The 14,551-nt window shown below is 38.8% G+C and overlaps 1 protein-coding gene across 2 annotated transcripts in view; it reads left to right on the top strand.

Moving 5' to 3' along the window:
* The window catches only part of MAPK6 (mitogen-activated protein kinase 6), a 33,482-nt gene that overhangs the window by 6,794 nt on the left and 12,137 nt on the right, over positions 1 to 14,551 (top strand). For both annotated transcript variants that reach the window (XM_052646720.1, XM_052646719.1), the window contains exon 2: positions 12,313 to 13,501. In XM_052646720.1, coding sequence (XP_052502680.1) covers positions 12,947 to 13,501 — 555 coding nt within the window. In that variant the 5' untranslated portion in view covers positions 12,313 to 12,946. The remainder of the gene's footprint in view (positions 1 to 12,312; positions 13,502 to 14,551) is intronic.

Here is a 14,551-nt window from a genome sequence, read left to right as displayed (position 1 = left end):
ACCATTTACCAAATCCATCTTAAGGGATCTTACAGCAGCATTCAGTATTGTTAACAGTTTCCTGCCTATTCACCTGCTTCTCTTAGTTTATGGGACACATATTTTTTTCCCCTCCTACTTCACACCTTGTCATACATTAACAGGTTTCTCTCTCCTCTCCTGCCTTTAAATATTGGCATATCCCAGAGTGGTCCGGGCTTCCCTGGTAGCTCAGCTGGTAAAGAATCCACCTGCAGTGTAGGAAACCTAGGTTCAATTCCTGGGTTGGGAAGATCCCGTGGAGGAGGGCATGGCAAACCACTCCAGTATTCTTGTCTGGAGAAACCCCATGGACAAGAGGAGCCTGATGGGCTACAGTCTACGGGGTCGCAAAGAGTTGGACACGACTGAGCGACTAAGCACACAGAGGTTGGTCCTGGACTTTCTTCCCCTTCTCTTAGTTCTTTCCATAGATGATCTCATTCAATTTAGTTTTTAAAATACTATCTACATGTGAATAATTATCAAATATATGTTTCTGGTTTAAATATCTCACCTGAATAGACTTAATGTGTCCAAAATAAAAGAACTCCTTCTCTTATAGTGTTATCCAAGTCTCCTCCATCTCAGTAATTGGCACCTAGGAATTATGCTTAAAACCTATGTTTTCCTGTATCATCCGCCATATCCAATCCATCGCCAGGTTTTCTTGGTCCCCAGAATATTCGGGTTGTCCTCTTTTTCTTCCTCATTTCTACCAGCCTGGTCTCAGTCGCCATTGTCTCATGTGGCCTGCTGAAATAGCTTTTAACTGGTCTCTGCTTTCACTTGACCATCTTCTTCAGTGCATTCTCCTCCCAGTAGCTAGAATTATCTTGGAAACATGGAAATGCAACCATGCCAGTTGTCTGCTTAAAATTCTTCAATAGCTTTCTTAGTTATAAAATTCAGAATCGTGCGTCTTGTTCGCATCAGACCCTACTCTCTCTACTAAGGACGCCATCAGTACACTGGCTTCTTTTCTTTTCCTCCACAATTCCAGGTTACATCCTGATCTAGATTGTATTTGCTTTCCCCTCTGTTTGGGATCCCCTTTTTCCATCTCTTAGTAATGCTGCTTCCATCTTACTGTTCAGGCTTCAGCATCTCAGATGGCCATTTCCAAGCCACTCCATCAGAGCACTTGGCCAAACCTGAAGTGCTACTTACTTGTAAGTCTTTTCTCATTAGAGTGTAAACTGTGTGGAAGCAGAAGAACGTTAATTGTCTTATTCTCCACTGTGCCATAGAGCAGTGCTTGACACATGCCAAGTGCTCAGTAAATTTTTATGCACCTATAAAATGTTTGGCTCCCTTAAATTTCTGAAGGGAACAAGTATGTTAAAGATTGCATTGTAGTCATTGTAAGATAATTCTGAACTGAGTTTTTTAGCTCTCTGTACATTATTGGTACAGTTGGAAAAACTTAAATGGGATCTGAGTATTAGATGGTAATGGGTATGCCAGTGTCAATTTTCTGATTTTGATTGTATTCTGGTTATGTGGAAGAATGTCTTGTCTATAAGAGACATACTAGGGTTGGGAAGGAAGGTATAGTGTTCTTGTCAATAAATTACATTACTATTAGAAGCATGGGCTTTGGACTGAAACCTGAGGTTCAAATTCTGACTCTCAGTGTGTGTGACTTTTAATGCATTATTTAAATTCTCTAAAAATCTCAGGACCCATTTTGCAGTGGTGTTAGGAGGATTTAGTGCAAGAGTAGTATGCTTCACACACAATACATTCTTATGCTTGCTGCTGTTCTATATTTAAAAAAATCTATTCTCATGTTCAGTGCTGTGACTTCCTTCATAATCCAAATTTTTTCATTAATTGCTTTTATAAGAGCTGATAATATAAGATAAATATGTACCAGATGGTGTTATTTAAATCAAGTTAAAACTTTTTGAACTGTATTCCATAATGTAGTTTTAAAATTCTTAAAAACTGTATACTTTTAAGTTAAAAAGTAGAGCCTCTCAAAATTATTTCAATTAAAATATGTGGGAAAAAATAATAAAATATGTGTTTGTCTTGAGTAACATGGTAAATTTTTATCTTCTTTGAAATTGTCAGTGCATCTGTGGTATTTAAATGCTAATATATTAGTTTGTATTATTATTGATGTAAAAATACGCAAAAATTGCCTAGCAAAATGAATCATCACTTATAATTGGTGATTTATTTAGTTTTCTCTTTTTCTTTCCCTTCACTCCCCTTGATGGGATATTATTAAGTAAACATAATGACCAAAAAGGAACTTCCCAGGTGGCTAAGTGGTAAAGAACACACCTGCCAATGCAGGAAATGCACGAGATGTGGATTTGATCCCTGGGTCAGGAGGTCCCCTGCAGAAGGAAGTGGCAAACCAGTCCAGTATTCTTGCCTGGAAAATTCCATGGACAGAGGAGCCTGGCAGGCTATAGTCCATGGGGTCGCAAAGGAGTCGAACATGACTTTTGACTAAAACAACACATACAGCAACAACAGATGACCAGAAAGGGAGAACGTGTTTAAGGATGACCCCGGAGCCTTTTTATTTTTTCAGTGTATTATTTCACAGTCTATTTTAAATAATATAAACTGCTTCACTAACACTGCAGACCTGAAGACCGCATGATTCAGGTTACCCTTGTAACCCACTGTGCTCTTAGGTTTCACTTCTACATATGCTGAGACCCCAGTACATTACTGCTTTTGCTTTAAACAGTCAGTAGGCTCTTAAAGACATTTAAACATGTGGATTGGTTTTTTTTTTTTTTTTTAAGGCTTTTTGTTTTTTCCAATTATTTATGCTTTCTGTAGATCTTCCATTTGGTTCATCTTCATGATAACAAACTTAGCATTTCTTGTAATGGGAATCTGTTGGAGACAAATTCTTTTCACTTTTTTCTCTTTAAAAATGTTTTTGTTTTGTTCTTTTCGAAGTATGTTTCCCTCAGTGTGGACTTCTGGGCTGGTCGTTTCTTTTGACACTTGAGAGATGATGTTCTGTTGTCTTTAGCTTTTGTGTTTGTCAACCTTTGTTCCTATTGTTTTTCCCTAGTATATACTTTTTTCTCTTTCATAGTTGCCTTTAAGAGTTGCTCTTTACCAGGACTTCCCTGGTAGCTCAGACGGTAAAGTGTCTTGCTTACAATGCGGGAGACCTGGGTTCGATCCCTGGGCTGGGAAGATCCTCTGGAGAAGGAAATGGCAACCCACTCCAGTACTCTTGCCTGGAAAATCCCATGGACAGAGGAGCGTGGTGGGCTACAGTCCACGGGGTCGCAATGAGTTGGACACGACTGAGCGACTTCACTTATTCCCACTCTCTAACTAGATATGAGTTTCTTTGTATTTATCCTGCTTGCAGTTCATTGACCTTCCAGGTCTGCGAGTTGATATCTTTATCAATTTGGGGAAGTTTTTGCCCATTGTCTCATCACATACTTCTGCCCTGTCAGCTTTGTAAATCATGTCAGCTTTCTGAATTACTTTTCAGCCTTGCTGCTGGCTGTTTGGATTGCTTGGACATTTTCTTTGATTTCCAGTACCACCTCAGGTTTTCTTTACGTCAGGTTTTTGCCTATTTTCTTAGGAAGAATATTTGCCTTATACTCAAGAGTGCCTTTGAGGGATTTATCTCATACTTCCTGTCTTGACCTCCACCTTAAGAGGGGCATCTGTCTTGGACAAAATGGATGCCCATATGCTTCATGGGGTTTTCTCTTAGCTTTCCTGACTTGGCTGCAGACTTGCACTCTTAGTGAAGACCCATGGGGAAGGATTGGCAGGTAGGGCTTGTAACTGGGCTTCCTCTGAATTCTAATCTGTTACCTGAACCCGCATGCAGCAAATATCATTATTTATAAATTTGACTGGTTTCTTCTTCGTCCTGTTAGTGGAAAATATCTTGTTCTCTTGCAACTTTATGAGAAATGAGAATAGCCATGGTCTCTTGTGTTAGGAAGGGCTTGACATTTTCTAGAGTTTAGAGTTCTTTGCATCCTTAGCTTTCTGATGTATTTCTTAATTACAGTTCTGTAGCTTACTCAGTTTATCGTGGTTTATCAGGAGAGAGTAATGGTGTCTTGCAACTTTCTGCATTTTAATCAGAAGTGGAAATCCTGAGTCTTTCACTAAACTTAAAATATTTTGGAGCTAGAAGAGACTATAGAAATCATGGAGTTTAGCTACATCATTTTCCTGATGAGGAACTGAGACATAGTAATATGAGAGGCTTTGATTACAAAGCTAGTTTAGCCACAGATCCTGGGCTAAAGTTCAGATCACTTTAGTTCATGTTTCTTTGTTTTTAATATGAGGTTAGTGACATCAGATGAGAAGTTTTCAACAGTATCCGACTGTCACGTGACTCTGATAAGAGACTTACGCTAGTTTTTTTTTAATTTGGCTGCATCAGGTCTTTGTATCGGCTCACAGGCTCTAGAACTCAGGCTCAATGTTATGATGCCTGGGCTTCATTGCTCCATAGCACGTGGAATCTTCTGGGACCAGGGATTAAACCTGTGTCCCCTGCATTGGAAGGTAGATTCTTAACCACTCGACCATCAGGAAAGTCCCTACTTACACTATTTTCTATCTTACAAGCTTTCTTGTTTAGGTTTGGAGAAAATGAGAAACAAAGGAGAAAAGATATTCCAGAAAAGCTATATGCCATTCTGAATAATTTTTTTTTTTAATTGGGCACACTCTTAAGTAAGCATGTGGTTGTCTCTATTTGGTGGGGATCCAGACATGTTTTATGTGGCCTTGCGCAGTGGGACCTTCTTCAGACCCTCACCAGGGTTAGCTCAGAAATGACAGCTGTTGTATTTGATGCCAGTCTGGAAAGCTGTGGTGCTTTTAGATTCTCCTAACATGGGATAAAGAACAGTACAATCAGAGTACTGGCATGATCTTCCATACCTTCACAATACCTACCTGCTCGGCTAGCAGGACTGTTTACAGAGTCCTGCTCGTCTGGTTATATAGGGCACTGCGTAAGTGGTGCAGTCCCCCTCCATCACCTCAGCAAATCAAACTAGGAGCTATAACAGAGCTAACGTTTTTCTGTTTCTTCAGTCCAGCTGGGTTGAAGTCAGTTGCTTTCTTCGTGTGTTGACAGACCTATATGTTCACCATAGGGTGAGACTCCTGGGCTAATGGCTGGAAAGGAAAGCACCATATCTGGAGTCATCACTGATGTTCCCACATGGTAGGTCAGAGTGTGATCAGATTCTGAAAAAATTGAGGGTAGAGCTTGTGTTCTCCAAAGCTTTCTCCTACCAAGTAGAATATGTTATTTACATTAATTCATTCAATAGTATTTAAGGTGCCTACCATCAGGAGCTATGCTCAGAAAATGTCAGTAAAGGTACTTAGTCCCAAACCTTTAAAAATAGAACTGCACCAAGAGGGAAGGGAGTGGTGCCCTAGAAAATGAATATTGGAGGATTTGAAGATTAGAGGGTAGATTAAATGAGATTGGGGATGGATGGCAAAAGACGAAGGAAGATGCTATAGAAAAGAGAAAGCAAGCCTAGTGGGACAGAGAGAAGTCTACTACAGTGGAATCTACTGCGGTGGAATACAATGCTCTAGGAGTATGTGCTCCATGAGGCTTTTTTTTTTTTTTTAAACTATTTTGATCCCTTCTATACCTTAATACCTAAGACAGTGCCTGGCATTTGATAAGCGCTCAAGGTTTTGTTGAATAAAAATGTAGTGGATGGATGGAAGAATTGAGACAAACAGTGAAAGCTCTTAAAAACTGCTTCTGGGCCATTTTGGGATTACATTTCCTTACTGCATTGAAGTTGGTGCCACCATGTGACCTGCTTTGGTCAGTAAAATATGAGTAGAAGTGAAGTGTATGATTTGTTGGACGAAGGTTTATGAATCATTGGGGCTGTCCAGGTGGATTGGTGGTAGAGATCCTGCCTCCCAGTGCAGGAGATGTGGGTTCTATCCCTGGATCAGGAAGATCCCCTGGAGGACATGGCAACCTACTCCAGTATTCTTGCCAGGATAATCCTTAAGACAGAAGAGCCTGGCAGGCTACAGTCCATGGAGTTGTGAACAGCTGGACATGACTGAGCATGCACAATGTTACGTATCAGTGAGATATTCTCATTTCTTTCCCTCTGGCACATTGAGTGGCTGTGATAGAGGTGATAAAGCTCCTTCAGGAGTTTAGATAACAGCTATGTTTCACTTGTTGCATGAGCCAGACTTAAAAAGTCTTTTTACTCACTGAGGTTTGGGGGTTATTTGTTACTGTAACACTGTATAACCTGTCTCTCGACTACTATAGAAATTTGTATTCATATTTGTTTGGTTGGAATCATCAGATTTCCAAAGGTACTTGAAGAAGAAGGATGCCCAAGTGTTTTCTGCTTATGTATTTGCCGCAGTGTTTCCTTGCCATTGGTTAGGAGAGGAGTCTTAGAAATGACGGCTCTGGCAGGAGGAAGATAGGAAGGGGTTGAAGGGTTAATATAATTATTTTAAATTTTCCAGCCATAAATTTGTAGGTGGGATTTTGTTTGAAATTGCTATAAAATTAACATTAAACAATCACAGTTCCACCATTCTGGGTGTCCTACTGTATTAAGTAGGAGCAAAAACTAGTCAGGTTAGAAAATTGTACTGTGCTTTCATAGGTCATAGATTTTTAGAATTGGAAGGGTCTTTAGAGATTGTGTGACTAGTTTATCTGGTCTGTAAAGTTCTGATATTCCAATGTGAGTACCTAGAGTAAATAGCAACTAGATACGAGCATCAAAATAAACATATGACGTTTATCTTATAATGGCCTTTTAAATGGTTGAAGTCCCTAATGTTAAAATGCATTTAGGCAGAGGTTCAGACAATTTAAGAACAAAAGTTAGGACTAGAAGAGAAGTTTTTAAAAAACTGGTTACTTTGTTAGAAGCTATGTAAACATCCATCTTTGAAAGTCTGTCTCTGTAGCTAATGGTAGTTACTGATAGCAGGCAAAAGCCCCTTCGGCTTTGATGCTTAAGTGTTAAGGTCCTCCCTCTCACACCGAGTTCCTGAGATGATTCACTGACACTGGTTTGCACTTCGGACCTCCTTGAGGCCCAAATCCTGAGAGGGGTCCCTGATAACTGAGGGCTATCCTGCGTTAGGAGTAAGAGCTTTGTCAGGAATGCCTATGAGCAAGCAGTTAAGCTGTAGTCTTTGGCCTTCTCTGCCCTGGAAGCTTAGTAGCTTTGATGAGAGCTTGAGAACATGATCTTAGGGAAGGTTGAATTTGCTATAACAACACCTCTCTGTGCCAGGGTTAGGAAACAGTCCTAGGTGAATGTAAGTAGAGCTCAACCTTTCCCTTCTCTCCAAAAGTAACTGAGCTTTGGCTGAGATGTGAGGCTGGCTGAATGCTGGTTAACTCAGGTTACTCAGTTGACCCTGGAGAAGAGCTAAATAGGCAAGAGCTGGTGAGGGGTGGGGGTGAGTGAGTGAGTGAATGTGATCAGGCCAGATGACCCAAATCAGCATTTAACCTGAGAAGCAGCAGAATAGAAGATGGAAGAGAATATCAGGCAAATAACCTTTATATTTAAGGCCCTCACCTCAAACTTTGTACTTGCTGACACTGACCAAGTTGTTCCTGGATAAGAAAGGAAAGAAAATCGAATTTCTGTAGAACGTGGAAGTGAGGCTGCTGCTGCTGCTGCTAAGTTACTTCAGTCGTGTCCGATTCCGTGCGACCCCATAGACGGCAGCCCAGCAGGCTCCCCCGTCCCTGGGGTTCTCCAGGCAGGAACACTGGAGTGGGTCGCCATTTCCTCCTCCAATGCATGAAAGCAGAGTGAAGTTATTCTACTGTCTTTTTTATTTCTTTCTTTTGTGTTTTATGACTTCATACACTTAGGCCTGACTCAGTACCTGCATTTCTCTTGGTGATGGAGTGAGCTGAGTGACAGAAAGCAGAAGGCAATTTAGGGAAGAAAAAGCTCGAGGCAACATTTGTGGCTAATGTAGTTTCAGGGAACTATCTTGCAAGTATTGGAAGCTGGTACTCAGCCTGGCTACAGAGAGCTTTTACTTCCATGTTATGGTGAATCACTAAAAGAAGGCCAAAGAGCCAACTTCATTCTTATAAATCATTCTCTGCACTTCATTTTTATTTACCAAATTGTTAAAAACAAAGCAACATCAGCTTATCTAATTAAAACTTAACCAGTGATCTCTCTCCAAGCAACACAGTATCAGCACTCAGGTTAGTAGGAATGGGAAACATTTGGAGACATAGAAATTAAAAAGGTGGTGGGAAGGGTCATTTTAAAGTTACTGTCCTGTCTGGGTTTTCCCTTTCCTCCCTTGAAGTGTGTAGAAAGGAAGGAGAACTGCAGATCTTGAGTCTGAGCCTTGAACTTTGCTTTTATGAAGTTAAACATGATAGATGGTGGAGAAAATGGTATAAATGAGACATTCTAGAGGTCGCTGAGGTGGATGGAGGATGCCCTGACCAGTAATCTGCTGATCCAGCTTAGTTGCAGTTGTATGCCCAATGACTGCCTGGTGGATGTGAAAGATGGAGGTGATTGGACAAGATCAGGATTTGAAATGTAACTGCTGTAAGGGTCATAGTGATAAGGAAGAAGGTGTTTTCATGGTCACTGAGGAGGAGCATGGGAGGCCTTTGGCTTTTTATGGCTTCCAGAGGCACCTATCCTGACTGCTTCAATTAGGTCAGATCACCCAGTGTCTAGGCTCTCACAGCATCCTGTACTGCTATTTCCCTCCTGCATTCCCTTTTTTCCTATCGTTTTATTGTTTGTTTCCAACTGTACTATAAACTTCATGAGGGCAGGAGTCAAGCCTATTTTTACTTAGCATTTTATCTGCAGTGCTTAGGATGCTGACAAGTACATAACACAATTAGCAAATACTTGCTGAATGGAGGGGACTGAATTGGAAGCATTTACTAGATCCACTTTATCATACAGAGGTATGGCATTACCTCCAACTTACTGATTAAGGTGGGCTTACTTTTCAAGCTCCTGGATGAAAAGGTGCTAAAAAGCTTTTGGTCTAACAGATACTGAAGGACTTTGAAGAACACTACTCACAGAGCAGTGAGGCAACTACACAGGCAAGCACTCCCCAATGCTTCCTCCGCCACTCCCCCATCCCAGTTTTTTAATTGGTACAGTCCTCACTGTTTAGTGGAATTACAGTTTAGTTGATAAATATTACATTCTTTCTTAAGATTGTGGTCTCATATTTCTGTAAAGTTTGCTCAAGGCTTTCAGTATAGGCATCATCGGAGTCTGTAGTGAGAACTCTGTAGCCTCAGCCTGGGCACAGGCTCTTACCTTCCCTGAAATGAATTTTTACCCATTCTTTACCCCTGTAAATGATGACCAGTGTCTTTGAGATTTCCGAAAGGGCATTCTCATCCTTACATTTGTTTTTTGGTCTGTAATGCTTCTTGATCTCACTGAGATTGAAAAGGGGCCGATATGGATGGAGGTCTTGAGTCTTCAATTCATCCTCTGAATGGAGTTTCTACTGTGGTACTTTTCTCGTGGATGAAAGTGGTGGTGTTTTAGCGAAGCGTTATTTCTGCTTGTCTCTGATTGCTGTGTTAGTGAACTAGAAGCTTATGAGAGTACTTAGAGGTTTTAGTATTCTTATGTCAAGTCTGTTAGACATAAAAATGTACATTTATCAAAAACTTAAAACTTGGCTGAGCTTTAAGGAATTGTCTACATCAGGGCAAGAGGGATCATTTATCTACTTAGTTTCTGAGTTATTCGTATTATCATTTTCTCTTTCACAGTAATTTTTCATATTTATGGATCTCTCAGAATTGTAGATTTGCTCAGATTGAAGCATATACTGTTACCTTATTTTATTTTTCAGGATCATATATTTCCACATGTGAAGTATATAGAAATATGAATGAAGCAGACAGGGAAATAAGGTAGATTCCTCTGTTGTATAGAAGCTTCACCACTGTGAAATAGCGGATGTGTTTGGTCCTAGCAATTCTTAAGCCACACCTGAAGGTGATTGGAAGTTGTCGTGTCTTCAGGTTCAGAATGGACAGCTTTATTTCATCCACTGATAAAGTTTCTCCTGCCTTTAAATAATTATAATTAGCTCTTTGAACCAAGGATTATTGCAGCTGTCCTGTTTCCAGTCCTTTCAGACTCATTATTGAGAAATAGCATTGTATATGCAGCTATACTAGATTTAAGGTCAAAAGTCAGCAGCAGGAAGTCTTTCCGTTTTAGACTGTATTACATGCTTATAGGCATGTATTAATACGTTTAAATGAGCTACTGCATTAGTCTCCTAGTTGGTTCTGGAACATGAAACAAATGCTCATCTTAGTGTATTTATTTATGCCTAATAGCTTTATGATGTTTTTACTTTTCTCCAGTATTTTATGATAAATTTATTTTATTTTGATTTTTTAAAACTTTTTATTTTATATTGGAGCCCCCTGTCTATAACAGTTACTTCCGCATAACATCCTTAAGGCCCACCCACCTCCTTACTTCCTCCCTTAGAGCTTTGCTCCAGTAACACCTTATCAGAGAGGCATTTCCTCACTACCTTCTTTGTCTCTTTTCTCTATTTTATTTTTCCATACCACTTATTGCCATTTAATATGTGTTTTGCTTTTTTGTCTGCCTGCGTTTCCCCCTATAATATGAACTCTTCATTTACAGTCTACCTAATTCTATAACATTCTAATAATTTGTCATACTTCAGTTGTTTTTTTAAAAAATAACACATTAAAGATTGGTTGAAGCATGCTGTGTAATCCCCCCGCCCCATTCTTGTTTCTTTCTTCATTCCTAAGGTGATTATTATCTTTCATTTGTTATTTATCAATCTTATGTTTTTATACTTTTGCTACATCTGAATGTACCTTAAAATAGCTTTATTTTGCATGTTTATCCACCTGCTATAACTAGTTGCAGCATGTATATTTCTGTATGCAGTTTGCTTTTTAAATTTAGTGTATATTTGATGATTTCTGCCATATTCATTTTTACTTGTTATATAGTAGTTCACTGTATGACTATAACTCATTTATTCTTATTGTTGAAAGTTTAGGCTATTTTTGTTATTTTGCTATTCCAAAAAAAAAAAAAATGAACAACTGTATATCCATTTGCAAGCACTTCTCTAGGGAATTTTCCTTGAAGAAAAGTTGCCAAGTCATAGGTATGATATTTATTTATTTACTTATGTATTTACTTATGCCAAATTGTTTTTTGATGTTCTTACTCTTTCCCAATATTATGATAACTTTATTTTGTTTTAATTTTTTATTAACTTTTTATTTTAAATTGGAGTATAACTGATTAATAATGATGTGATAGTTTAAGGTGGACAGCAAAGGGACTCAGCCATACATGTACATGTATCCATTCTCCCCTAAACTCTCCCCTCCTATCCTGGCTGCCACGTAATATTGAGCAGAATTCTCTGTGCTCTACAGTAGGTTCTTGTTGGTTATCCATTTTAATTATAACATTTTATATACATGTCAATCCCAAACTCCCTAACTGTCCCTTGTAAACTCTCACCATTTTTGTAGGAAAGTTCCTGTTTTTCCACATTCCTCTTCAGACTTGATATTTGCAGTTGAGACACTTCATTCAAACTATTTTTCCAATCTGAAATATCATCTTCATGAAGTAATTTGATATTTTTGATCATCAGTGAAGTTAAACATTTCATAGGCTTTATTCATAGGTTTATTCACTGTTTAAGTTCACCCCTGTGTAAGTGAACTTTCAGAGTTCACCTTGTAAGTTTAAGAGCATGTTTGGCAAATTTCTTAATTTGTACTGCTACATTTTTGTTTATTAGGTATTGTCAGGCATTAACTCTGTCAGGCAGAGTTAATAAATAAACATGCCCTTTAATGAACTAACACTTGAAGTTATTATATATGTACTTTTAGAAAAATGTTGCAAATGCTTTACTGAAAAATTCTAAAGAATTCTGTAAAAATATTATGGACTTTTCCTTTGCTCATTGGCATTTAAGAAATTATACAACCTAATGACCTAGGTAATACAAAGAATCTAGTATGGTGAGGTCTGGAGCCTGAGTAACACATGTGAATTGCTTACAACATAGGTAGCTATTTTTGATTGAGGGTAATCTTTCCATTTAGTGATGTATGTAAGTTTAATACACCACCAGTGGTAGCTTATAGCTAAATGCCCAGTTTGTGTCATTTTATAAAGTTGATTAAAAGAGCATTTCCTGCAGTGGTGACTCTTTTCCTTCTTTTTTCTCATCCTCCAGGTTGTATCAGAGTAAGATGGACGGTAGCTTTGATTGTGATTGTGGTGAGCTGGAGCCACCTGATCACTAACAAAAGACATCTTCTGTTAACCAACAGCCGCCAGGGCTTCCTGTTGAAATATACAGCAACAGAGGAAGAAAAGAAGCAAAACGGAAATAGCGCTTACCAGCACCTTAGAATGATGCTGCTCAGGACCAGTCCAACACTGAATGTATCTGCACTGTGAGGAGAATGTTCATAGAAGCCTATTGTGTGCATATTTATTCACATTTTTGTTAAATGTTAAATCCTTCAGCACAGTAAATCTGAGTGCATAGTATGTCATTTCATTCCGTTTGAGTTTCTTGAGTGTTTTCTTTAAATGTCTGCAGAGTTGCTGTCCCTTTCTTGAACTATGAGTACTGCAATCTTTTTAATTCTCAGTATGAGTAGAGCTTTTTGAGCTTTAAATCTAAGGGGAACTCAACAGGCCTGGTTGGCATATGCAATGAGCATCAAGAAACCATCTTGCTGTGGACGCAGAATTATTTTTTTCTCCCTTTTTAAAAGATCTTTCCTTTTGATGCCAGTTTTCTTCCTTGTTCACACAAGTTCAACAATTTGAAAGGAAAAGCCAATAGAAAGGGTTTCAAAATGGCAGAGAAATTTGAAAGTCTCATGAACATTCATGGTTTTGATCTGGGCTCTAGGTATATGGACTTAAAACCATTGGGTTGTGGAGGCAATGGCTTGGTTTTTTCTGCTGTAGACAATGACTGTGACAAAAGAGTAGCCATCAAGAAAATTGTCCTTACTGATCCCCAGAGTGTCAAACATGCTCTACGTGAAATCAAAATTATTAGAAGACTTGACCACGATAACATTGTGAAGGTGTTTGAAATTCTTGGTCCTAGTGGAAGCCAGTTATCGGATGACGTGGGCTCTCTTACCGAACTGAGCAGCGTTTACATTGTTCAGGAGTACATGGAGACGGACTTGGCCAATGTGCTGGAGCAGGGCCCTTTACTGGAGGAGCACGCCAGGCTTTTCATGTATCAGCTGCTGCGTGGGCTCAAATACATTCACTCAGCAAACGTGCTGCACAGAGACCTCAAACCAGCGAATCTTTTCATTAATACTGAAGACTTGGTGCTGAAGATAGGTGACTTTGGTCTTGCACGGATCATGGATCCCCATTATTCCCATAAGGTATGTGGAAAGTCAGTTGAGACAGACCTCTAAATTGATACACATCATCAGAAACAGGTGCTTGTAATTTCCTTTGTGCGTGGTGGCAGAATTTGTAGTTAATTGTATTAAACTCTGCATACTACCTTTTTTCCATTCACAATCTCCCTGTGTTTGAAGTGAAGGTGGAATGGGATCCTAGTTAAATACAAATTCTGGTTATTTGTAATAACTGAAATTCTCTCTTACTTAAAAGTAGGATATATCATGTGTTTAGGGCAGAAGGTTGTTGTTTCAACTTTTACTTTTTTTTGTTTGTTTGGATATACTCTTCTCTTATGCCTTGTTTAGCAAACTTAGTTTGAAATCTAAATTTGCACAAACATAAAGTAGGCAGTAAGAATAGGCAGAAGAATTCATAGTAACTTTCCCTTAAATAAATTTGCTTTTGTACAGGAAATTAATGACATTTTTTGAGCTGAACTCTTTAGTTTTAGTTTTTTAGTTTTCAAATGAAATCATACGTGGGACCCTGATGTTTAAAATGTAAAAATGGAGCTGTTTTGGTATAAACCATCCCTGGGAAGCCTGCTTGCTTGGCTTCCCATAGCATACATCTAAGACACATCTTGGTATTTGCATGTATCATCTTACATTGAATATAACTTAACTTTAAAAAAACTTCAGGATTGAAATTGAGTACCAAAATGAAATGGATGGCCACATCTTTATGGATAACAGTGAAGTATTGTGGATAGAACACTGAACTAGGAGTTACACTATCTAAAATTGAGTTCCCTTTCTACATCCAGCTAAACTATATGACCTGCAGACTCCTTAACCTGAGTGTTAATATCTACTTTCATATTTTCTCAGCATTATTTTTAGAATGAAACAAGGCAACCTATGTTTAACTATTTTTGTCAAATACTTCATAAATATAAAGTAGTGAAATTGATTAGAAATGGCGTGTGCAGTATAGCCAGGTCCCCTGGTTTGTCAGTGAGGAGGCTGGCATTGCTTTATAAATAGCTCACCTTTGGTACTCTTTCCTGGCTTTCTCTCATTGAT

Source organism: Budorcas taxicolor, chromosome 10 (genome assembly GCF_023091745.1).
Source record: "Budorcas taxicolor isolate Tak-1 chromosome 10, Takin1.1, whole genome shotgun sequence".
In the NCBI taxonomy this organism is placed as follows: Eukaryota; Metazoa; Chordata; class Mammalia; order Artiodactyla; family Bovidae; genus Budorcas; species Budorcas taxicolor.
Note: the sequence above shows the minus strand (reverse complement) of the source record. Positions and strands in the feature narration are given on the sequence as shown.